General features: G+C 35.9%; 1 protein-coding gene across 1 annotated transcript in view; it reads left to right on the top strand.

The window, feature by feature from the left end:
* Positions 1–25,441, top strand: part of AGBL4 (AGBL carboxypeptidase 4) — a 1,430,302-nt gene that overhangs the window by 228,578 nt on the left and 1,176,283 nt on the right. Inside the window, exon 3 of the mRNA XM_043449387.1 lies at positions 10,384–10,508. Within this exon, the coding sequence (XP_043305322.1) occupies positions 10,384–10,508 (125 nt within the window). The remainder of the gene's footprint in view (positions 1–10,383; positions 10,509–25,441) is intronic.

Genomic DNA, 25,441 nt, shown 5'->3' on the forward strand with positions numbered 1-25,441 from the left:
TGTTGAATTTTGTCAAAGGCTTTCTCTGCATCTATTGAGATAATCATATGGTTTTTATCTTTCAATTTGTTAATGTGGTGTATTACATTGATTGATTTGCGGATATTAAAGAATCCTTGCATTCCTGGGATAAAGCCCACTTGGTCATGGTGTATGATTTTTTTAATATGTTGTTGGATTCTGTTTGCTAGAATTTTGTTAAGGATTTTTGCATCTATGTTCATCAGTGATATTGGCCTGTAGTTTTTTTTTTTTTTTGTGGCATCTTTGTCTGGTTTTGGAATTAGGGTGATGGTGGCCTCATAGGATGAGTTTGGAAGCTTACCTTCATCTGCAATTTTCTGGAAGAGTTTGAGTAAGATAGGTGTTAGCTCCTCTCTAAATTTTTGGTAGAATTCAGCTGTGAAGCCATCTGGTCCTGGCTTTTGTTTGCTGGAAGATTTTTGATGACAGTTTCGATTTCCTTGCTTGTGATGGGTCTGTTAAGATCTTCTATTTCTTCCTGGTTCAGTTTTGGAAGGTTATACTTTTCTAGAATTTGTCCATTTCATCCAAGTTGTCCATTTTATTGGCATAGAGCTGCTGGTAGTAGTCTCTTATGATCCTTTGTATTTCAGTGTTGTCTGTTGTGATCTCTCCATTTTCATTTTCTAATTTTTGTTAATTTGGTTCTTCTCTCTTTGTTTCTTAATGAGTCTTGCTAATGTTGTCATTTTGTTTATTTTTTTTCAAAAAACCAGCTTTTAGCTTTGTTGATTTTTGCATGCGTCTCTTTAGTTCTATTGCATTTATTTTACTGCCCTGATTTTTAAGATTTCTTTCCTTCTGCTAACCCTGGGGTTCTTCATTTCTTCCTTCTCTAATTGCTTTAGGTGTAGAGTTAGGTTATTTATTTGGCTTTTTTTCTTGTTTCTTGATGTAAGCCTGTAATGCTATGAACTTTCCCCTTAGCACTGCTTTTACAGTGTCCCATAGGTTTTGGGTTGTTGTGTTTTCATTTTCATTCATTTCTATACATATTTTGATTTCTTTTTTGATTTCTTCTATGATTTGTTGGTTATTCAGAAGCGTGTTATTTAGCCTCCATATGTTTGAATTTTTAACAATTTTTTCCTGTAATTGAGATCTAATCTTACTGCACTGTGGTCAGAAAAGATGACTGGAATGATTTCAATTTTTTTGAATTTTCCAAGACTAGATTTATGGCCCAGGATGTGATCTATTCTGGAGAAGTTTCCGTGTGCACTTGAGAAAAAGGTGAAGTTGATTGTTTTGGGGTGAAATGTCCTATAGATATCAATTAGGTCTAGCTGGTCCATTGTGTCATTTAAAGTTTGTGTTTCCTTGTTAATTTTCTGTTTAGTTGATCTATCCATAGTTGTGAGTGGGGTATTAAAGTCTCCCACTATTATTGTGTTACTATTAATTTCCTCTTTCATACTCGTTAGTGTTTGCCATACATATTGCGGTGCTCCTATGTTGGGTGCATATATATTTATAATTGTTATATCTTCTTCTTGGATTGATCCTTTGATCATTATGTAGTGTCCTTCTTTGTCTCTTTTCACAGCTTTTATTTGAAAGTCTATTTTATCTGATATGAGTATTGCGACTCCTGCTTTCTTTTGGTCTCCATTTGCATGAAATATTTTTTTCCAGCCCTTCACTTTTAGTCTGTATGTGTCTCTTGTTTTGAGGTGGGTCTCTTGTAGACAGCATATATGGGGGTCTTGTTTTTGTATCCATTCAGCCAATCTTTGTCTTTTGGTTGGGGCATTCAACCCATTTACATTTAGGGTAATTATTGATAGGTGTGGTCCTGTTGCCATTTACTTTGTTGTTTTGGGTTCACGTTTATACAACCTTTCTGCATTTCCTGTCTAGAGAAGATCCTTTAGCATTTGTTGAAGAGCTGGTTTGGTGTGCTGAATTCTCTCAGCTTTTGCTTATCTGTAAAGCTTTTGAGTTCTCCTTCATATCTGAATGAGATCCTTGCTGGATACAGTAATCTAGGTTGTAGGTTATTCTCTTTCATTACTTTCAGGACGTCCTGCCATTCCCTTCTGGCCTGGAGGTTTCTATTGATAGGTCAGCTGTTATCCTTATGGGAATCCCTTTGTGTGTTATTTGTTGTTTTTCCCTTGCTGCTTTTAATATTTGTTCTTTGTGTTTGATCTTTGTCAGTTTGATTAATATGTGTCTTGGGTGTTTCGCCTTGGGTTTATCCTGTTTGGGACTCTCTGGGTTTCTTGGACTTGAGTGGCTATTTCCTTCCCCATTTTAGGGAAGTTTTCAGCTATTATCTCCTCGAGTATTTTCTCATGGCCTTTCTTTTTGTCTTCTTCTTCTGGGACTCCTATGATTCGAATGTTGGGGCGTTTCACATTGTCCCAGAGGTCCCTGAGGTTGTCCTCATTTCTTTTGATCCTTTTTTCTTTTTTCCTCTCTGCTTCATTTATTTCCACCATTTTATCTTCTACCTCACTTATCCTATCTTCTGCCTCCGTTATTCTACTCTTGGTTCCCTCCAAGTGTTTTTGATCTCATTCATTGCATTGTTCATTTTTAATTGACTCTTTTTTATTTCTTCTAGGTCTTTATTAAACAATTCTTGTATCTTTTCAATCTTTGTCTCCAGGCTATTTATCTGTAACTCCATTTTGTTTTCAAGATTTTGGATCATTTTTATTATCATTATTCTAAATTCTTTTTCAGGTAGATTCCCTATCTCCTCCTCTTTTGTTTGACTTGGTGGGCATTTTTCCTGTTCCTTTACCTGTTGGGTATTTCTTTGCCTTTTCATCTTGTTTAGATTGCTGTGTCTGGAGTGGACTTTCTGTATTCTGGAGGTCTGTGGTTCTTTTTTATTGTGGAGGATTTACCCAGTGGGTGGGGTTAGACGATTGGCTTGTCAAGGTTTCCCGGTTAGGGAAGCTTGCGTCAGTGTACTGGTGCGTGGAACTTGATTTCTTCTTTTTGGAGAGCAATGGAGTGCCCAGTAATGAGTTTTGAGACGGGTCTATGTGTTAGGTGTCACCTTGGGCAGCCTGTATGTTGACATTCGGGGCTATGTTCCTGTGTTGCTGGAGAATTTGCGTGGTATGTCTTGCTCTAAAACTTACTGGCTCTTGGGTGGTGGTTGGTTTCAGTGTAGGTATGGAGCTTTTGGACGGTCACTTATTGCTTAAAGTTCCATGTAGTCAGGAGTTTTCTGGTGTTCTCAGGTTTTGGGCTTAAGTTTCCTGCCTCTGGATTTCAGTTTTATTCTTCCTGTAGTCTCAGGACTTCTCCAACTCTACAGCACTGATAATAAAACTTCTAGGTTAATGGCGAAAAGATTCTCCCCTGTTAGGGACACCCAGAGAGGTTCACAGAGTTACATGAACAGGAGAAAAGGGAGGAGGGAGATAGAGATGAGCAGGAGGAGAAAAAGGGGGACTCAAGAGGAGAGAGACAGATCTACGCAGCTGTCTGTTCCCAGGGTGTTCTCCGTATCTCAGACACCTACAAGGATTCACAGAATTGGATTGGGAAGAGAAGGGGAAAGGAGGAAATAGAGGTGTTCTGAGGTAGAAAACAGAGAGTCAAGATTGGGAGAGAATAATCTTCGGTTTAAAGATAGGGCTTCTTTTTTTTTTGGTAAGGTTATAGTGTAGTGAAAATGAAAATGAAGAGTAGTAGAGGAGTACTAGAGGACTTTAAAAGAAATAAGAGAAAAAGAAAAATAGAAAATAAAAGAGAAAACGGAAAGGAAAAAAAGAAGAAAAAAGAAAAAAAGAAAAAGAAAAAAAAAAAAGAAAGAAAAAAAAAAATTTTTTTTTTCCCCTAATTAAAAAAATCGTAAAAATCTATGTAAATGAAAGTTAAGGAGTAATGGGGGAGTAATAGGGAATTTTAAAGGAAAATAAAAGAGAAAAAATAAAAAAGAAAAAATATAAAAAGAAAAAAAAATTTTTTTTTTCCTTACTTAGAAAAAAAAAAGTAAAAATATATCTAGGAATTTCTCTGGAGCTGTTGCGGTCAGTGTGGGTTCGGCTCAGTGTCAGATAGCTCCTCGTTCCAGCTTACACTTCTCGATATCTACAGGGCCCTTCCGGTGAAGTCGGTGTTTTCTAGAGGGATTTTAGTCTGTTGCACCAGTCCCTTCTGAAGCGGTTCCCTTTGTTTATTTGGCTTCTGTTTGCCGGTCTCTTCAGAGCCTCATTTCCGCCCTGACACAGGCGGGCGGAGGTGGACTCTTATTCAGTTAGCTAGTTCCGTTGCGCTGCGGGGCGGGGCTGACGCTGCGGGGCGGGGCTGACGCTGCGGGGAGGGGCTGGCGCTGCGGGGCGGGGCTGACGCTGTGGGGAGGGGCTGGCCCTGCGGGGGCGGGCTGGCGCTGCCGGGAGGGGCTGACGCTGCTTTCTCCGTCTGCCGCTGCTCAGGCTCCCGGCTGTTCTATATGGAGCGCGCCCCGCGCTGCGCTAGGTTCCAGCCCTCGGGTGTTACACAAAAGCGGGGAAGGAAAAGCTGCGCCTGCTCTCTGTGCCTTCCCCGTCAGAGCGGTCCAGGCAGCGAGGGGCTTGATGGGCGCACTATCCCCAGGTGTGGCACACTCACTCCCTTCCGCGGACCCAGTCTCAGTTTCCGCTGACGCCAGTCGGGTGCGCGCGCCTTCCGCCCTCTGCGTCCCCAGCCCCAGTCCCCGCCCGCGCCCTGTGTCTCGCTGCGACCTTCCCCTCCCCCCTGCCTCCTGCCTCCGGCGGGGCTGGGCGGGTCCGCAGCCTGCGACCTCTTCTTGGGACTTTCTCCGTCCCTTTGTTCTGCGAACGGCCGGCAGTGTGTTCCGGCCGGTTAATTTTCTCTCTTTTGGTCTCCCACAGTTCAAGTTGGCACCTCACAGAAGCTCCCTCCGATTGTCCTCAGGGCCCTCAGGCCCGGACCCTAGCCCAAGCAAGGCCGCCTAAGACTCCCTTCCCGGGACGGGTCTCCGTCTTTAGCTCTTTTGTCTCACTTTTTATCTTTTATATTTTGTCCTACCTCCTTTCGAAGACAATGGTCTGCTTTTCTGGGCGCCTGATGACCTCAGCTAGCGATCAGAAGTTGTTTTGTGAGGTTTGCTCTGCATTCAGTTATTCTTTTGATGAATTTGTAGGAGAGAAAGTGGTCTCCCCGTCCTACTCCTCCGCCATCTTGGCTCCTCCCTAGAAATATTTTAAAATCACATTTTCTAATTGTCTAAATCCTTTCTGAATATTTTCTGGGTTTGTGGAATTGGTGTGTTCAAATTTCTTACTGTATTTGTAAAGTTGTCTCCATGTTTTACTTTGTCCAAGTTTACTTATGTATTTTGAAGATCTGTTATTAGATGTATATTTTTTGATATTTTTGTATCTTCTCTGATGCAGTTACCTTTTTTGCATTATGAAATGTCTCTGTTCATTTCTAGTGAGTTTCTTGATTTGAAGTCTACAAAGCCTGAGATACATATAGCTACATTAGCTTTCTTTTTGATAGTGCCTTTCCTGTTATAAAATTAATAATTTGTTGAAAAAATAGTATTGTACTCTCTACAACTTAGGGCTCAGTAAATATTTTTGGATGATGATAGTTGAAAGGATCATTTATTTTCAGTCTTTCTTTGTTCTTAAATATAAAAGTTTTCTTTATAAGCTATATGCATTTTTATTTTTTTCATGGTATCAAGAAATTTATGTTTTTTTCTATATTTTTTAATTTAATGAAACAACTGAAAAAGGATTATTTTCAAAAATATACAAGCATGTCATCAAGTCGATACCAGAAAAAACAAACAACCCAATCAAAAGTGGGAAAACGACCTAAACAGACATTTCTCCAAAGAAGACATACAGATGGCTAATAAACACATGAAAGGATGCTCAACATAACTCATTATTAGAGAAATGAAAATCAAAACTACAGTGAAATATCATCTCACCAGTCAGAATGACCATCATCAAAAAGCCACAAACATTAAATGCTGAAGAGGGTGTGAAGAAAAGGGAACCCTCTTGCACTCACTGTTGGTGGGAATGTAAATTGATACAGCCACTATGGAAGACAGTATGGAGATTCCTTAAAAAACTAGGAATAAAACCACCATAAGACCCAGCAATCCCACTGCTACATACATTGTTATTTTTATCCAGAATAATTTTTGAGTCTATTTATAATATTTAGTCCATTTATATTTAACATGACTATTGATATGTCAGTGTTTAAAATCTACTTTTTGTATGTGTGTGTGTGTGTTTGTCCTATGTTTTAGATTCCTATTTGTTTTCTTCTCTCCTTTCATAAGGTGGAGGGAACCAGATGACATAGAGGCATGGTCAGCTTATTTCAAGTTTCTGTGTTCAGAATCAGAATGTCATAAATTCGCACTTTGTTGAAATATTACTGGTAATATAAGAAAAGCATTTTTTTCCCCCTTCATACACACAGAGAGAATACTCCTCATAGGAGTGGTGAAGAAGGCCAACAGAGTAGTTACAGAAGACCAAATACCAGATGCTTATTATTTGGGACTGAAAACAGTACTCTTGCCTGGAAAATTCCATGAATGGAGGAACCTCATAGGCTACAGTCCATGGGGTTGCAAAGAGTCCGACACGACTGAGCGACTTCACTTTCAAACTTAGTGAAAGCAAAGGCCCCACCTGTTGGACTTACTTTCTGCTCTATTTTATAGCACAGACTGTAGTACTTTTAGAATGAATAAGTGATTGAATCAGTCAATAAACGAACTGACTGTTGCTGTGGTATATTCCAGAGAGGTGCTGCTGCTGGTTAGCCGCTCAGTCATACTGACTCTGCGACACCTTGGACTGTAGCCCGCCAGGCTCCTCTGTCTGTGAACTTTTTCAGGCAAGGATACTGGAGTGGGTTGCCATTTCCTCCTTCAGGGTGTCTTCCTGACCCAGGGAATGAACCCAAGTCTCCTGTCCTGTGTCTCCTGCATTGCAGGTAGATTCTTTTTTTTTTTTTTTTTAATTTTTATTAGTTGGAGGCTAATTACTTTACAATATTGTAGTGGGTTTTGTCATACATTGACATGAATCAGCCATGGATTTACCTGCTGAGCCATCAAGAAGGCCCTTTCCAAAGAGCAGCACAATGTAACGTAAAGTCTTTGTTTTGGGGACTTCCCCTGGTGCTTTAAAGCGTGAACTTAAGCAAGCACTAAAGATTCCTGAATCTCAGCTTACTCATTATGGGGTCATGGTGAGGCTTTAATAATATAAAGGGTCTGAAATAATTTTGGAACTGTAGACTTTAATACATATTTTCTGTATTTTTAGATACAATATATAGCAATGATTTTAAGATGTTTTTATTAATCAAAATCCATTTATAGTGCTCCAGAATGAAAAACAAAATAAAAATCTTCTTTTCCTTTAATGTTGAAATGCACGTTAATGTTTAATTTTTCAACCATGAACTTCTGGAGGTCAAAAATAGCTTTTTCACTTTGTGTTGTATAATTTTTTGTTAAGAATTATACCTTATGCTGTACTTTCAAGGTGTATTATCTTCCTATTCTTCCAACCAGGTTTTTTTTTTTTTTTAGTAAAAGTTACTGTCTGGGCTCCAAAATCACTGCAGATAGTGATTGCAGCCAAGAAATTAAAAGACACTTACTCCTTGAAAGAAAAGTTATGATCAACCTAGACAGCATATTAAAAAGCAGAGACATTACTTTGTTGACAAAGGTCTGTCTAGTCAAGGCTGTGGTTTTCCCAGTGGTCATGTATGGATGTGAGAGTTGGACTATAAAGAAAGCTGAGCGCAGAAGAATTGATGCTTTTGAACTGTGGTATTGGAGAAGACTTGAGAGTCCCTTGGACTGCAAGGAGATCCAACCAGTCCATCCTAAAGGAGATCAGTCCTGGGTGTTCATTGGAAGGACTGATGTTAAAGCTCAAACTCCAGTCCTTTGGCCACCTGATGCGAAGAGCTGATTCATTGGAAAAGACCCTGATGCTGAGAAAGATTGAGGGCAGAAGGGGAAGGGGAGGACAGAGGATGAGATGGTTGGATGGCATCACCGACTCTATGGACATGGGTTTGGGTGGGCTCCGGGAGTTGGTGATGGACAGGGAGGCCTGGCGTGCTGTGGTTCATTGGGTCACAAAGAGTCAGACACGACTGAGAGACTGAACTGAACTGAACTGGACTGATTGTCTAGTGGCTAGAGACATATTGTTTGAATTCAAATCCCAGTTCTGACTCATACTTGCTTATATGGTATAATAGCTTTGGCTAAGTTATTTTATATATTTGTTCCTTGCTTTTTTTCATATGTAAAATGAGGACTGTAGTGGTTTCTACCAGTTGGGGATTGTGGTAAGAATTAAATAGATTAATATACCAAGCATTTGGGACAGTATGTGGCATGTAGAAATGCTCAGAAAATGTTAATTTTCTGTTGAAAATTCATGTTAATATCAGTTATGTATTAGTTAAAATTAATGTTAACATTACTTAGCCTGGAGATAAGTATTCCTATTTCTACTTTATACTTGAATATACTTGAATAGTTGAATAAGCAGAGGTTGTACACATCTTGGGTTAATTTTCCAAGGTCGCTTAGTAAGTGACAGAGATAAAACTTGAGTTTAGATCTTCTGATTTTAAGTTCAGTGCTCTCATATAATAAATGTTCCTTCTTCTACAAAAGAAGCCTTAGTAAATATTTTTGAATGATAATATTTGAAAGGACCAATTACATTGATGAAGCTCCTTGGAAATTCTGAAGACAATGAAGCTAGAAAAATGAAAAGTTTTTGGTTTTAATTAACTCTTGTTGGTGTTTTCCCATCAATGCATTTTAAAAAATATGTGTCTACTTAACTCAAGGTATCTGATCATCCTGGTTCTGGAAGGAGGAGTCAGTCTGGTTCTCAGGACATATTTTAATGAGAACAGACAAAATCGCCCTAAGGTTAATTGATTTGGTTCTGAAGGAAGGCTTATCTTGGATCATTTCCTGATCAATCTTAGAATCAGGCAGCCAAATAATGTTACAGCTGAAAGGAACCTTAGAAGTTAGGTAACTCAATATTCTCATTTTGCAAATGAGACGTTGAGAGGGTAGGTAATTTACCCATTGTTACACAGTGGGTCAACTGAGATAGAATTCAGCTCTGCTGATTCCTAGGCTAGTACCCTGTCGACTACAACTGGTGCTCAGAAAAATAAGTGACATGTCAATAGAACTAGTAAGAGAAATTATTTAGAACTCTCATGTGTATAAAGTTTAATTCTGAGTGTTCTTTTTGAGAAAGATAGACTAGAGATTACTTTTTTGTGATGACTTATGGATTTTTTAAAAAATCTGACTGAAGTATAGTTGACTTACAATGTTGTGTTAATTTCTTCTGTACAGCAAAGTGACTTAGTTATACACACACACATTCGTTTTTAAAATTTTTTTCCATTATAGATTATCCCAGAATATTGAATATAATTCCTTGTGCTATTTAGTAAGACGTTGCTGTTAAAGTAGGATATTGCTGTGCTGTTCAAGTGCAGACCATACTGACTTCTCAGTCAATTGCTTTGTTGCTTTCTGTAGTTGTGTTTACTCTTCTTTTTTTGGTTTATTAACTAGTTTGGGAATTTACCAGACTCTTGGCTTTTATTTTTTATCCCATCCCAGTGTTAAAATTTGGGGCAGTTTACTACTCATTAGACTATTAGGTGGAGAGAGGAGAGACAAAGAATGGGAGTCACACTTAAGTTTTTACACTTTTGATATGCCTGCTTTGCTGGTGGAGGAAATGGAAATTAATTTTATGGTTGTTTGTGATTTTACCATTATTATTTTTATGTAGAAACTACTTCTAATTTTTGTTTAACCCTTACTCTATTCTCTTAACATGTTCTGATAAAAGTTTGAAAATGTACAAAATACAGTACAAATTGCGTAGCTGTGTTGTGAGAATTAAATAAAATCAAATATATTAGAGATAACTTGTACACCATAAAGCTTAATACAAAAGACACAGGATGTTATCATTTTTGTTTTTCTAGCCAGGAAACTGAAGTTTGGTTGTGGTCTTTACTTGTTTTAAGGGTGCTTGCCACTTGCTCTATATAGCATACCAACCAGTCTGTCAAAGACACTTGTAGCACAAATTGATCTTCTAGGTTATAATGACAGAAAGAGTTGCTTGTTCCACAGCCCAGACTAGCTGAAAACCTCCTCTTCTCTTGGACTACATTCAGAGTTGGTGGCAGTCTAATGGATTCTGAAGGATGAACCTATAAGGACCAAATGATGACAAATGTCACTGTCAGGGCTCATAATATTTAAATGTATGTGCCATTGAGCTTCATGAACTTCTATTAACACCCAGTTCTCTTAATTTTTATTAACAGGTAACCTTGGACGGGTGGACCAGGTCTCTGAGTTTGAGTATGATTTATTCATTAGGCCGGACACCTGTAATCCTCGCTTCCGAGTCTGGTTCAACTTTACTGTTGAAAATGTGAAAGAATCACAGGTGAGAGAATTAGTGGATCCCCTCAGTGTGGTTTTGGTAAGAAGATTATGCATTTGTTTTATTTTAGGGATATCAAAATAATGGCTATATTAGAAATATATTCTTTTATATGTGTAGTAGTGATATCATTTTATTTCAAGAGATATAGAATAACAGGTATAATATACTGGCTTTTGTTATCTGGTGGTTATTAAAAATACAAGCAGATTTCATAAGAACACAGTGTTCTTTACTGATTGAAGCTTTAGCATGATGTGTTAGGCTTCCATGGGGGAAGCCTATAAGGAACCACTGGAAGTGACTTATGATTATTATATGGTGCTGCTCTGTATATCTTTTCTTCACAGAACTCATTTTCACAAAAAAAATTTCTTCACCTATATAACAAGGTGTTTCTATCTTAAAAGTAATATGATTCTTGTAATTCATCCTGCTTTTCACTTTGTTTGGCTGTTGCAGAACTCAGAGTCAATTTTATAGCCCATGTTAATGACTCTGGAAAACTTTTTTACTTGTGTTTTTGCATACTAACTTTTCTGTTATTCTGATAGTATTTAGGTTGGTGCAGAAGTATTCATGGTTTTGCATTGTTGAACTTTGCCTTTTTATGTTGGAATACATTCTTAAATAAAAGCGGTTAAGTTATTTTAATGCACATTTCTCACTTTGTCTTTTTGCTAATGATTTAGTACTTGCTGTTTATTTTATATTTATTTTAGACTAGGGAAATGATATTAGGCAAAAAGCAAAGTCGACTAATTTTCTTATTCAAGCTCAAAATGGTCATCAAGCAGCAGAGACAATTCGCAGCATCAAGAATGCATTTGGTCTAGGAATTGCTAACGAATGTACAGTGCAGTGGTGGTCCAAGAAATTCTGCAAAGGAGACAAGAGCCTTGAAGATGATGAGCGCAGTGACTGGCCATTGGAAGTTGACAACAACCAACCCGAGAAGTTGCCAAAGAACTCAACGTGAACCATTCTATAGTCATTCAGCATTTGAAGCAAATTGGAAAGATGAAAAATCTCAGTAAGTGGGTACCCATGGACTGACCGCCAATCAAAAAAAGAATCATTTTGAACTGTTGTCTCCTTTTATTCTATGCAACCAACTGTTTCTTGATTGGATTGTGTCCTGCAATGACAAGTGGGTTTTATACGACAACTAGTGATGACCATCTCAGTGATTGGACCAAGAAGAGGCTCCGAAGTACTTCCTAAAGCTAAACTTGCACCAAAAAAGATCATGGTCACTATTTGGTGGTCTGCTGCCCATCTGACCCACTACAGCTTTCTGCATCCAGGTGAAGCCATTGCATATGAGAAATATGTTCAGCAAATCCATGAGATACACCGAAAACTGCAATGCCTGCAGCCAGCATTGGTCAACAGAAAGAGCCCAATTCTTTTCCACGAAAACATCCAATTGCACGTTGCACAACCAATGCTTAAAAAGTTGAAAGAATTAGTCTACAAAGTTTTGCCTCATCCACCATATTCACTTGACCTCTCGCCAATGGACTACCACCTCTTCAAGCATCTTGACAACTTTTTGCAGGGAAAACGCTTACACAACCAGCTGGAGGTAGAAAATGCCTTTCAAGAGTTCGTTGAATCCTGAAGCATGGATTTTTATGCTACAGGAATAAACAAACTTATTTCTCATTGGCAAAAATGTGTTGATTATAATGGTTTCTATTTTTATTAATAAAGCTGTGATTGAACCTAGTTATAATGATTTAAAATTCATGGTCTGAAACCGCAATTACTTTGCACCAACCTAAATAATATGAATCTATCTTTAACCACAATTTCTTCATGTACATTTTGTAACATAAGAGTATATGTTTTACAATCCTGTTCAAAATTGTTTTGAATAAAGATAAAAATATTGATGAAAATAGAACTAAAGACATACGCTTTTAACAAACTTTGATAAAAATCTAACCCTGAGAAATCAGTTGTTATTGTTATATTGAGATGACTGATTTTGGAAGATTCTGCACAAGCTTTCTGTACATAGTGATAGGATTGTTTAAAGCAGGTGAAAGCATAGCCCTGTAATCTAATATCTGCCTTCTTTCTTCAGGCTTCTTTTTTTCTAGCATATTTGAGAGAGAGGGAGGAGTTTAATTTCCCCTCCTAAGTCAATCTAATCTACTTGCTGTTTCACCTGGTTGTTTCCTTCTCTCTGTTTCTTTCAACTGTAACTTGAGTCATATGTTAGGTAGGTAATGGTCAGTGTTTGAAATTTAGGGACCCTCACTTGTCCTCACAGTGCCCTTCCTGGCATGCTGGCTTCAGCAGAAGAGGGGTTCATGAACAGCCACTTCACTTTACTACCAATTCTTTTAATTTTCTATAACACCACTGACACAGGACTCGGTGTATGTTATGTTTACTGAAATTTAGGGGTAACTAGAAGGAATTATGTACATGAGGGGGCTCTGAACAATGTTGGCTAACTATGAATTATCTCAGCTGTTTAGGACAAGAGGGGAAATAAACCCCATACAGATTATTGCTCTACAACAAACTTTAGTTCTTTGCTTTGCTTCTTGTTTTACTTACATGCTCATGAGATAATTCCTTTTTCAGTTTTTTACAGTAAGGATAATATTCCTTCCCTGCAATCACTTTAGGGCAACATACATTTTATCTACAGGGCTTCACCTGTCCCTAGGATGGTCCCTCTTATTCCAGCAAGACAATCAACAATCCTCAAAGTGCTTTTTCAAAGTCTATGATACTAAGTCTTGACAGTATAAATCATAGCAGGAGGCCTTAGCCATATGTATAAGCCTGCGTCTTGGAACTCTAGTTTGGGTTCCCTATGATCTCTCTGCTATGATGACGTAAGCATGCAGCCTCTCATTCTTCTATTGGTGTGTTTATCTCATGTCAGCAATTTACAGTTGTCACATACACACACCACTCAAAAAAAGAACAGTAATTCCAAGGCAGCATAGTCAATTCATATTAAGGAAGGGAAACATTTTCTTTAAGGCTGTATAATCTACCAGGTTTTCTAACTTCACAAATGGGATTACTCTTTTCCTCTTTATCCACAGCTCATGCTTATCTTTCAGCTTGTCTATTCCAACCAGGAATCCACTATCTCTTAAGAAATGAGACCTATTACTTTTCAAGGAACAGAATCTATTCTCATCATATCCTTTCCTAAGCAGAGACTTAGCAGAAGCTCTGAAATTATATGTATATGTATATATATATATATTACATGTATATATATATATTTTTTTACTTTGGGCCACATTAAATTCCTAACCTAGTTTTTCTTTCACTTTAGTCTCTATCAAGAGTATCCTTATAGTTTCTATGGTCAGGCATGGAGGGCAAGGTTGGATGACTAGAGTGTTCAGAAAATGTGTTTCTTAAGTTATATGACCTGGGATAATCTTTTGGACAAATTGCTCATACATTTCAAAGTTTATTGTTGTTTGTTCTTTTAGGTGGCTTATATTCACTTTACCGTTAAAAAGGTCTCTTCCAGAGTGTTATAATTTTTATACTACATGTTAAAGGCCTACAGTCTTTTTTGAATCTTGTCTATCAATCAAGGAAGTGAAATGACTATTTTGTTATTATTCTTGGAAGAGTTGGTACTATTTTATGGATGCTTGTTTTTAAAGTTGAAGAAACAAATACTTGCTCTAAGTTCTATCTTCATATCCAGTGTTATCCTACCCTTGTTACAATTAAAAATCATGAACATGTTTATCTGTTTTCCTGAGGCTGATGCTTTATCAGTCTCTTTCTGTGGGCCATTGCTTCATCAACTGTAATCACATTATATAGTTATGGAAATCTTTCTCAAGAAGGCATAAAGATTTGCTGGAAAGATACAGTACATATCTCTAGCTCACAGGATATTTGTTTTCATGGTTGTCTACATGAAAGAGAATGATTTCACTATTAAGTCTGACTTGTGAGGTCTGTTTTTATAATGGCTCGTCCCATAATCTTTTGCCATCTCTCCAATTTCCGTTAAAATGAGAACTGCATGAATGTAATCTAGTCAGGAACCTTATTTAGGGTTTGGTACTAGCGGGCAAAAGAAATATTAGTCATCAAAGTCTGACTCTACTAAAAATTGAAGCATCGAATATACTGTATAAACAGGTCTAGCTTTTGGATCATCTTCCTTAATGATTTTTAGCAAGTGATAAATGCTTGAAACATATGGTGTCATATTCCAGGACTGATATATTAACTCCCAAAGTAGTTGGTAAATAGTACATTTGTAAGAATCTATGATAACTAAACATCCAGGTATCTTTATTGAAAAGAAATTTTCTCTCTTAAAAACACTATATTAAATAGTCTTACATGGAAATTTGTTATTTATGCAGCAGAACACTCATGTGATATGAAAGCAAATCTTCCTATTTAAATACTGATGATAAAACTTTAGCCAATAAGAAGAAATAAAATGATGTGTCTGGATTGTTGAAAGTATTTTCTGTCTTTTATATGCTTTTTATCTCTTTGAGTTTATTTTTTCCCCCTCTATTCTGACTGTAAAAGTATCCAATGCTTACTATAGTAAATTTGTACAATATAGATAATTATCAGAAGCAGAGAAGAAGCATGTACATACCCATACTTACACACACCCCATAATCTTACTACCTAGAAGCAAATACTAATAACTTTTTGGCATATTTACTTCTAGGCTTATTTATTTTCTATTTTATTCTTTAGAGCATAATTAAATTTGCAACATGTATACATTTTATATCTTATAAGGAAACTAAACAGTATTACAAGAAATTTTCTGTCAGTTAAACCATCATAAACATGACTGTACAATAGTTATGTACTTTTGGACCCCTTCTTTAAATCTTGGGCATAAAGATTGCCTTTTATTATCTGTTGTTATAAATAATACTCTAGGGAGCACCTTTATGCGTGAAATTTTACCCAGATTTCTTTTCACTTCTTTAGAATAAATTCCTGTGAGGAAAATTGATGGGCTAAGTATATTAATATTTTTAAAACTCTTTATTCATATTTATAAATTTCTGCCATACAGTTTATGTTATTTTTCTATCCTATCAGCAGTGAGATGCTTTATTTTTGATTTCTCGGTTTGAATTGTTTAATGAACTTAAAAGTTCATGTATTTAGAATAAATTCTTTTTTCTGTCTTACTTGGAAACATCACACAAGTAAATGAGATACAATACAGTGTTTCAGGCCTCTGGTCCAAAAGGAATTAACTGCATTCCAGTAACAATGTGAGACAGCAAAATATACTTATTTGTTATTTTGACTCTTCTTAATTCATCAAACCTATTTTATCTGGGTGTGCTAACAGAGTGTCCTCTGAGTTAGGTAATGAAAAATTAAAAAAAATTAGCAGTGAAATATTGCTTACATTATTATAAACAGCAATGTAGCTTAAATACACACACACACACACACACACACTTTTATATATGGCATGTCTAAAATTTCAAGAGTCTTTTGCTGCTTTGGTCTCCATTCTGGAGATTTCAGTCTCAGTGAAACTTCATCCTGGCTATGGCTAGACTTGACAATAAACAAAGACAGCAAATTATTGTAGAGAGATCACAGGACAATGGATTCAAACAATCTTGGCTTAATCTTTTTGTACCTCAATTTTCCATATGTAAAACAAAGATGATAATACTACTTCATGTGACTATTGTGAAAATTAAAGGGAAGAATGCATATAAAGAGCCTACCATGACATTTGGTAGATAGAGATTCACTACTTGATGGCTATTGTTTTTACTAAAACACCTCAACAGTAGAAACAATGCTAAAACCAGCAAGAGGGAAAACTACCACAACAAATTATTAATATATATTATTACTACTGTTTTTGGAGGTCTTCCCAGTGGCTCAGTTGATAGAGTCTGCCTGCAATGCAGGAGACCTGGGCTCAATCCCTGGGTCAGGAAGATTCCCTGGAGAAGGAAATGGCTACCCACTCCAGTATTCTTGCCTGGAGAATTCCATGGACAGAGGAATCTGGTGGACTACAGTCCATGGGGTCACAAAGACTTGAACATGACTGCGTGACTAACATACACACACACTGTTGTTCTGCCCTTTTTCCTTCTCCTTATCCTTCTTCTAGTCCTTTTCTTCATCTTCCTTCTTTCAAATGTACTATTGCAAGGTATCATCACTGTCAATATGATCATCAAGCAAATTTTAACAGTTAAGAATATGGACTTTATATTGCACATGCCTGACTTCCAGGCCTACCTGTGTCTGTGAACAAAGTCTCCTAACTGGCTCCCTGTTTAATTTTGTCTTTTAGTCTACTCAAAACAGGGAAATGGTAGTAATTTTATGATAAAAGTCATATCATATGATTAGTCTGTTAAACTCTTGTAATTAATTTTTGCATGTCAGAGTAAAAGATGGTATCTCTAAAATGACCTACCAGATCCTGCAAAATCGTCAGTCTAACTCACCAACCCCACCCTACAACTTACATACTTCTTTGACCACATTTTCTTCTACTTTCTGCCTTGCCCACACAGCTTTTCTTTGTGGTACCTCAAACAAGCCAGGCATGATTCTCCCTTAAAGCACTGGCTTAGGGCTTCAACCAGACATTTGCATAACAAATTTCCTTACTTCCTTTGTCTTTGCTCAGCTGATATCTTCTTAATGAGGCCAATCTTAATGACTATCCTTTTTCTCCTCCTTCACACACCCCTATTAGTCTGTTCTACCTTTTCTTTAAGAATCTACCACTTTCTAATATACCATTTAATTAGTTTATTTATTATGTCTTTTTTTTTTTTTTTGGTCTCTCTTTGCCCTTAATAATACAGATAGACTATTTAAAGTTTTCTTAGTGCAGGCCTGATGCAGTGATGGTTGTTTAGTCTTACTTGGTCCATACACGACACTTCTGAAGTATCTACAGAGTATTTTAGATGTTCAAAGGAGTTTTTCTAATCTATCTGGTTACAGTGAGAATATCTCCCATCCCTGTGTCTTGAAAGCCAGAGTGATCATAGGAATTATTCATTTGTTTCCCTTCTGTTAGGGATCCCATCTTTGTGACGCTAATTGTCCGCTGTCTGAAAACATCTATTTCAAATATTTTATCTGATTTTCTAGTTGTTAGTCAGATATGGATCCATTTATTCCATTGTGAGTATCACGGGTTGCTTGCTCAAATAGGTCTAGAGAGCTCCTTTTTCCCCCCATTTATTTTTATTAGTTGGAGGCTAATCACTTTGAGAGAACAGCATCAAAACATGTATATTATCAAGGGTGAAACAGATCACCAGCCCAGGTTGGATGCATGAGACAAGTGCTCGGGGCTGGTGCACTGGGAAGACCCAGAGGGATGGGGTGGGGAGGGAAGTGGGTGGGGGAATCGGGATGGGGAATACATGTAAATCCATGGCTGATTCATGTCAATGTAGAGCTCTGTCTTTAGTTTAATCCTGCTACTAAGATGTGATACTTCTGGAGTCTCTAGTAAAGTGTTATGATTTGTTTGAATTTCAATATCTGCTAGCTCTGTGTGAGTTCTTGGAATTGTTCTACCACTTTCTAGTAGTTGTCCTTTGCCTATTTTAATGGAGTCTTACCTTATGTATATATGTATAGCTTTGCATTCAGCCCAGAGAATCAAGTTGAACTCTGTGTCAATTTCTGAGGTTTTTTTGTGCATAGTTTTGTCTTCTCTGGTGCTCTGTGTTCTATAATTCCAGCCATATCATCACCAACCCAGTTCTGTGAACTCCAATTTCTGTTTAACTCAGTGAGATATCCACATTTTGTATGAGTTCCTTTGCCTTGCATCATAGTTCAGAATGTGCCTTCGGAAAGAAATCTTTGGTGATCAAAGGCCTTACCTTATTTCCCCTTCTCAGCGATCAGTCATGAGTTGTCTGCTGTCCACTGTCTAAAAAATATGTTTTATATTTTTTGGCCCAAAATTATAGTTATTTGTGGAGAGAGGGTAAATTTAATACCACATAATCCATTCTGGCTTGAAGCAGACCATGACTGTGTTTTCTTTTCAGCAATACAGACCACAAAATAAGAGAAAGACGAGCGGATCCAGCATACATGCAAGCACACTTAGGAAAGAGAGAGAGTCTTCATGAGATGTTCTTGTCAAGTCCATGGTTAGTGTATCTTAGTGAGAAAATGCAAAGAGATTGTCGTTAGATAATAGGATAAGTGAAAGAAAATGGAAGGAATTGCAATTGTTATAACTATTGGAAATATCAAGGTGTAGAGTGTGACTCTACTATAGGGACAGCTAGAAATATATAATGAAGATACTATATGTAAAATATTGGAGAGGAGGAATTCAAAGTGCCAAGAGTGTTAAGTGCAGAGATCGTCTCTGTATATATTGGAGAAATATCAGTGAGGTGTGAACAATAGTCATTGAAAAACGAGAAGGATGGCAGAGGAATACAAAGATAATATCAGTAAGAGAGATAGTAAAGGGATAATCTGATAAAATGAGATTCAAACTATGTTTTCAGAAGTGAAAGCTTAATGTTATAAAGATGTCTGTTCTCCCCTAATCACCCTTTAATACAATTTCAATCATTTTCCTCCTCAATTTTTTTTCATAGAACTTCACAAGCTAATTCTAAATTCATGTATAAAAGCAAAGGGTCAAAAAAAAAAAAAAAATAGCTAAGCTAGGACTTCCCAGGAGGTCCAGGAGTTAAGAGTTTGCCTTTCAATGCAGGGAATGTGGGTTTGATTCCTGTTGGGGAGCTAAGATCCCACATGTCTTGGAGCCAAAAATCCAAAACATAAAAAGAAACAATATTGAAATAAATTAAATATTGACTTTTTAAAAGGGGCCGCATTAAAAAAAAGTCTTAAAAATAATTACTAATGAGTGGGTGTATATTTTATAGAAACTTTTATTTCAGCTAAGAATCTTTTTTAATAGATTAGTGATTAAAATAGAATGGTTTTGGCATGATAATAGACAAATAGTCTGAATAGATAGACCAGAACTCATAAATAAGGCTATGTATATAAGTGAGCTTGCTATATGGCAGGAGTTGCCTTACAAAATAGTAGAAATAGTAGGACCTCATGATTCAGTTGTTTGACAAATAATGCCCCATATCAAACTATTTTTTAAAACTTTAGATGGCGACTTAAATATGAAAATAAAATTTTAAACTATGAAAATAAATACAAAATAAATATTTTATTGACTTTTGAAATAGGGTTAAATTTCTTATGCAAGGCACAGAAAAGCAAAATTGAAAAGACATAGATCGATACTTTTGAGTTTGTAAAAATAAAGTGTATATTACAAAAGACCTAAAGTTGAAAGATACATGTACTATTCTTGGAAAATAAATTTGTGCAATATATTAAAGATACAAGATTGATATCCAAAATACATGAAGAACTTTTAGTAGGAAAAAGAAAAAACCAAATAGGCCAAGGATATAAAGAGGCAACGACTCACAGAAGACTAAGTGATGGCGCAAATAGAACTGTTCTCACAAAGGTTGGGTTGGGGAGAGAAATCTTTCTCAAGTATACTGACATGTAAAAAATTCTCATACTTCTGATTGTTCAGGTTTTAGAGTGCAGTGGGAAAAAGCAATAGCTTTGGCATTAGAATCTTCATTCTGTTATTTGCCAGCTTTGTGTCGTTGGACAAATTACATAAGTGCACTGAACTTCAGTTACTCACCTTTAAATTTGGCTTAATACTACTGACCTTGAGATATTGTTTAGAAAATGGATAATATATGTTCATAAAAGACTTGAATAGTGTCTGCAACATGGGTACATATTTTTATTAGTAGTTTAAGTAAACTTACTTGTTGAATGAAGTTGGTAGCACACTTACTTTAAGATGATCTTTATAAGATACACCATAAGTTACCTGTATTTCTGATTCATGAAGTCAGAAGTTTGTTGTTCAAGCAAATATTCAGAAGGTAGGGTAGTATTCAATATATGGAAAATAGGAACAACTTAAAGAATTTACATATCAGCTATATTATTTTAGTTTCAGTGTAAACACTGCCAACTTGAACACATTTCATTGTTTCAAGTTAGCTTCTATTGTTTTTACTTGAAATCTTTTACAGAAAAAAGTGAGTTTCTGGGACTTGTTACTAAGTCTAAAAAGTATACTTGAAATTGTTTATAATTGTATATGTAATTATATGTATAATCACAATATGCATATATCAGTGCATTTGTGTGTTTATAATGTTAGTGTATTTGTTCATTATATCAGTTAATCCAGGCACTAGTATCATAATTTAAAAAGATAGCATTCAAATATAAACTTAGCTGGCAGTATACTTAGTAGTATTTATTAAATAGGCATTTCACTACTATGATTGTCATAAGTAATTTTCATATTGCTAAATTCAACAACATATTATACTCATTATCTTAATTTATCTTGCGTTTGATATGACAGTTTGTGGTTGGAAATTGTTATCTTGGCTCTCCTGGTATTTCTCTTTTTTGGTTATCCTTGTATCTGCTTGCTTATTTCTTCTGGTCCTCCTTCATGGGTTTCTCTGCTATAAAATCCTTTATTTTTACATGATTCCATTTCATATCTTTACATCTTACATTTCTTTTCCATATTCTCAAATCTATCTACACTCTAAAATCTCTTCTGGTGTTAAAACCCCTAGTTTTAACTGCCTTTTCAGTGGATTTTACTGCTGAATGCCTCATGGGTATCTCAAGCTCATCATTTGTGAAAGTGAACTCTTTGTCTTACCGTTTCAGTTTACTGTTTCTACCTATTGTACATTCCAGTGAATGTACTACTATCCATGTAGTCCTTCAAACTGGAAATATGGGAGATATCTTAAGTTCTTCTTTGTTGATCCATATCTAAAAACTGAAATAATTACTATATCAGTTTTTATTGATCACTTATGCTGTACCAGTATTGTACTAAATGTTTATATATAATCTTCCCAACAACTCTGAAAAGTTGGTATTATCTTCATTTTATAGATGGCAAAATAAAATTTGCCCCTTGGTTTTACTACCTTTAAAATAATTTCCTAAATTTATCTATCTCTGCTACAATCATTCCAGTTCAGTCTGTTATCTTATGTTGCCTGACTTATTATGGCAATTTTCTTTTAACATGTAGCTTTGTCCAGAATCTTGTGCTATTTAAGTCCATCTTTCACACTAGAGCTGGAGCATTCTGTGTGTATTATGAATTTGACCTTGCCACTCCACTGCCAACCTCCTTAACAAGGGTCCTATTGCCTATTAAAGTTCAAGTTTCTTAGCTTGGCATATGGTCCTTTTCATGATCTGGCCCCTATTTTTAGTCTGCCTTGCCATGAATTCTTATTGGCCTTCTTATAGTTTCCTGCAGAGAGTGTGTTGTTTCACACCTCCCTGCATCTTGCTCTCTCTTTCCAATGATGATGCCCTTCCATTATTTCCTAATTTGGATTAAGTGCAAGCTTTGGAATCAGACTGCCAGGGTTTGTATTCTACTTCAGCTGTTTACTGTGTGACTTTGGCAAGATATCTTATGCTCTCAGTGACTCAGTTGCCCACCTAACTGATATAATACATACAAAGCTATTTAAGTTTTTCCTGACACAAAGAAACTGCTCTATAAATGTTACTTTTCTTGCCTTTAATACTCAACAACTATTTATGGTGTACTGATGACATGTCAAAAACTTTTCTGTGTACTCAGGATCAGCATTGAATAAGACAGAGAAGGTTCTTCTATTTTGGGGAAGCTTGTGTTCTATTATAAGAGGAAAGACAATAAGTAGAAGTAAACAAACAAGATATTTTTAAAAAGTGGCAAATGCTACCATAATATGTTTATCCACTGAAGGAGTTTTGCTGATGTTTCCAATTTTTGGCAGTTATGAATTAAGCTGCTATAAATATTTCTGTACTTTTTAGTGTTTATGAATATAAGTTTTTATTTCACTTGTGTAAGTACTTGGGGGCAGCATTGCTTGCTCATATGGTTACGTATGTGTTTAACTTCATAAGTAACCAATAAACTGTTTGCCAAAGAGGTTGTATGAATTTGCCTTTCCATCAGCAATTTATGAGAGCCCTAGATGTGCATATCCTTGTCGGCTCTTACTGTTGTCAGTATTTTATAATCCCAGCCATTCTAATAGATACGTAGTTGTGTATCATTGCAATTTTAGTTTGACTTTGAAAATCTTTTCTTTTTTTTTTTTTTCTTGCCATCTCTTTGTATTCTTTGATGAGGTTATTTGTTCAGAAATTTTTAATGTTTTAATTTGTGTTGTTCTGTTATATTATTATTAAGTTTTGAGAGTTTCTTATATGTTCTGGATATAAGTCATAGATCATGTGTTTTGCACATATTTTTTCCCACACTAGGGTTGACTTTTTTTCCTTTAGTAGTGCCTTTCACAGAACAAGTTTGTAATTTTTGTAAAGCACAGTTTATCTTTTATTTTCTTGTATGAGTCATGCATTTGAATGATGTTAATTCTAAAAATATTTTGTTTTATTGAAGGTAACAAAATTATTTCCTATATTTTCTTCTAAAAGTTTCATGGTGTTAGATTTTAAATTTAGGTTTATGATCCATTTTTATTTTTTTAAAATCTTTTATTGAAGTATACTTGATTTATAATATTATGTTAGTTTTAAGTGTATAGTATAGCGATTCAGTATTTTTACAGATTACCCACTTAAAGTTATTATAAAATATTTATTATATGCCCTGCACTGTATAATATATCCTTGTAAGATAGTTATTTTATACATAATAGTTTGTGCCTGCTAATCACCTACCCTTAAATTGCCCTCCCCCTTTCTATCTCTGTACTGGTAAATACTAGTTTCTTCTCTATATTTGTGAGTCTGTTTCTGTTTTGATACATTCATTCATTTGTTTTATTTTTTAGGTTCCACATATAAGTGATAACATACAGTATTTGTCTTTCTCTGTCTGACTTATTTCACTAAGCATAATACTTTCCAGTTCTGTCCATCTTGTAGCAGATAGGAAAAGTTCCTTGTTTTTTGTGTCTGTATGTGTGTATATTTTCCATTGTATGTATATTTCATATCTTCTTTATCCATTCGTCTGTTGATGGCCACTTAGGTTGCTTCCATGTATTGACTATTGTAAATAATGCTGCTATGAACATTGAAGTGTACATATCTTTTTGAATTAGTGTTTTTTGTTTTATTCTTATATAATGAAGGAATTGGATTGTTGGGTCATATGATAGTTCTATTTTTAGTTTTTTGAGCAACCTCCATACTCTTCAGTAGTGGCTGCATCAATTCATAATCCCAATAACAGTGTATTGGGCTCTATTTTCTCCGCATTGTCACTAACATCTGTAATTTTTGGTCTTTATGATGATAGTCATTCTGACAGATGTGAGGTGAAATATTGCTGTGGTTTTGATTTGCCTGGTTATTTCCCTGGTTATTAGTAATGTTGAGCATCTTTTCATGTGTCTATTAGCCATTGGTATGTCTTCTTTGGAAAAATGTCTCTTGAGGTCTTTTATCCATTTTTTTATTATCTTTTTGATATTCAGTTGTGTGTGTTGCTTATATATGTTGTATATAAGCTTTTAAGTTTAATTGGGTCCCATTTGTTGATTTCTGTTCTTGCTTTTTTGGCCTTAGGAGAGAGATCCAAAAAAATATTGCTATGATATGCCAAAGTGTTTTGCCTGTGTTTTCTTCAGGGAGTTGTATGGTTTCCAGTCTTATATATAGGTCTTTAATTTATTTTGTGTTTATTCTTGTATTTGGTATGAAAAAATTTTCTAAATTCATTCTTCAAGATCGAGCTGGCCAGTTTTCCTAGTCCCACTTATTAAAGAGACTGTGTTTTCTCCATTGTATATTCTAGCTTCATTTCTAGTTGATTAATTGAGAAGGAAATGGCAACCCCCTCCAGTATTCTTGCCTGGAGGACCCCATGGACAGAGGAGCCTGGTGGACCACAGTTCATGGGGTTGCAGAGTCAGGCACGACTGAGCGACTAACATTACTACTAACTGACCATAAAGTGAGTGAAGTGAAGTCTCTCAGTCGTGTCTGACTTTTTGCAACCCCGTGGACTGTAGCCTACCAAGCTCCTCCATCCATGGGATTTTCCAGGCAAGAGTACTGGAGTGGGGTGCTATTTCCTTCTCCACGGTATCTTCCCAACCCAGGGATCGAACTTGGATCTCCCACATTGCAGGCAGACACTTTGCCCTCTGAGCCACTAGGGAAGCCCCAGTTGACCATAAGTGCATGAATTTATTTCTGGGCTCTTTGTTTTGTTCAATTGATGTATATGTCTGTATTTGTGCCAGTGCCATACTATTTTGATTACTGTAGCTTTTTGTAAAGTGTAAGTCAGGGAATGTGATATTTCCAGCTTTGTTTTTTATCCTTCAAATTTCTCTTGCAAATCAAGGTCTTTTGTGATTCCATATGAATTTTAGGATTAATTATTCTAGTTCTGTGAAAATTGTCAATGGTATCTTGATAAGGATTGCATTAAGACTGTAGATTGCTTTGGATAGAATGGACATTTTAATAATATTAATTCTTCCAATTCATAACTATAGGACATGTTTTTATTCCTTTGTATTATCTTCAGTTTCCTTAATATTTTTTAAATAATTTTCAGAGTACAGGTCTTTCACCTCCTTGGTTAAGTTTCTTCCTAGATATCTTACTCTTTTTGATGTAATTTTAAGTGAGATTTGCTTTCTCTTTGTTATAGTTTATTGTTAGTGCATAGAAAAGCAGCAGATGTCTATATGTTAATTTTATTTTCTGAAAATTTACTGAAGTCATTTATTAGTTCAAATAGATTTTCAGGTGGAAAAATTAGGGTTTTCTATATATAGTATGGCGTCATAGGCAGAGAGTGACAGTTTTACTTCTTCCCTTCCAAT

The sequence above is a fragment of the Cervus canadensis genome, chromosome 2 (assembly GCF_019320065.1).
Source record: "Cervus canadensis isolate Bull #8, Minnesota chromosome 2, ASM1932006v1, whole genome shotgun sequence".
NCBI lineage: Eukaryota > Metazoa > Chordata > Mammalia > Artiodactyla > Cervidae > Cervus > Cervus canadensis.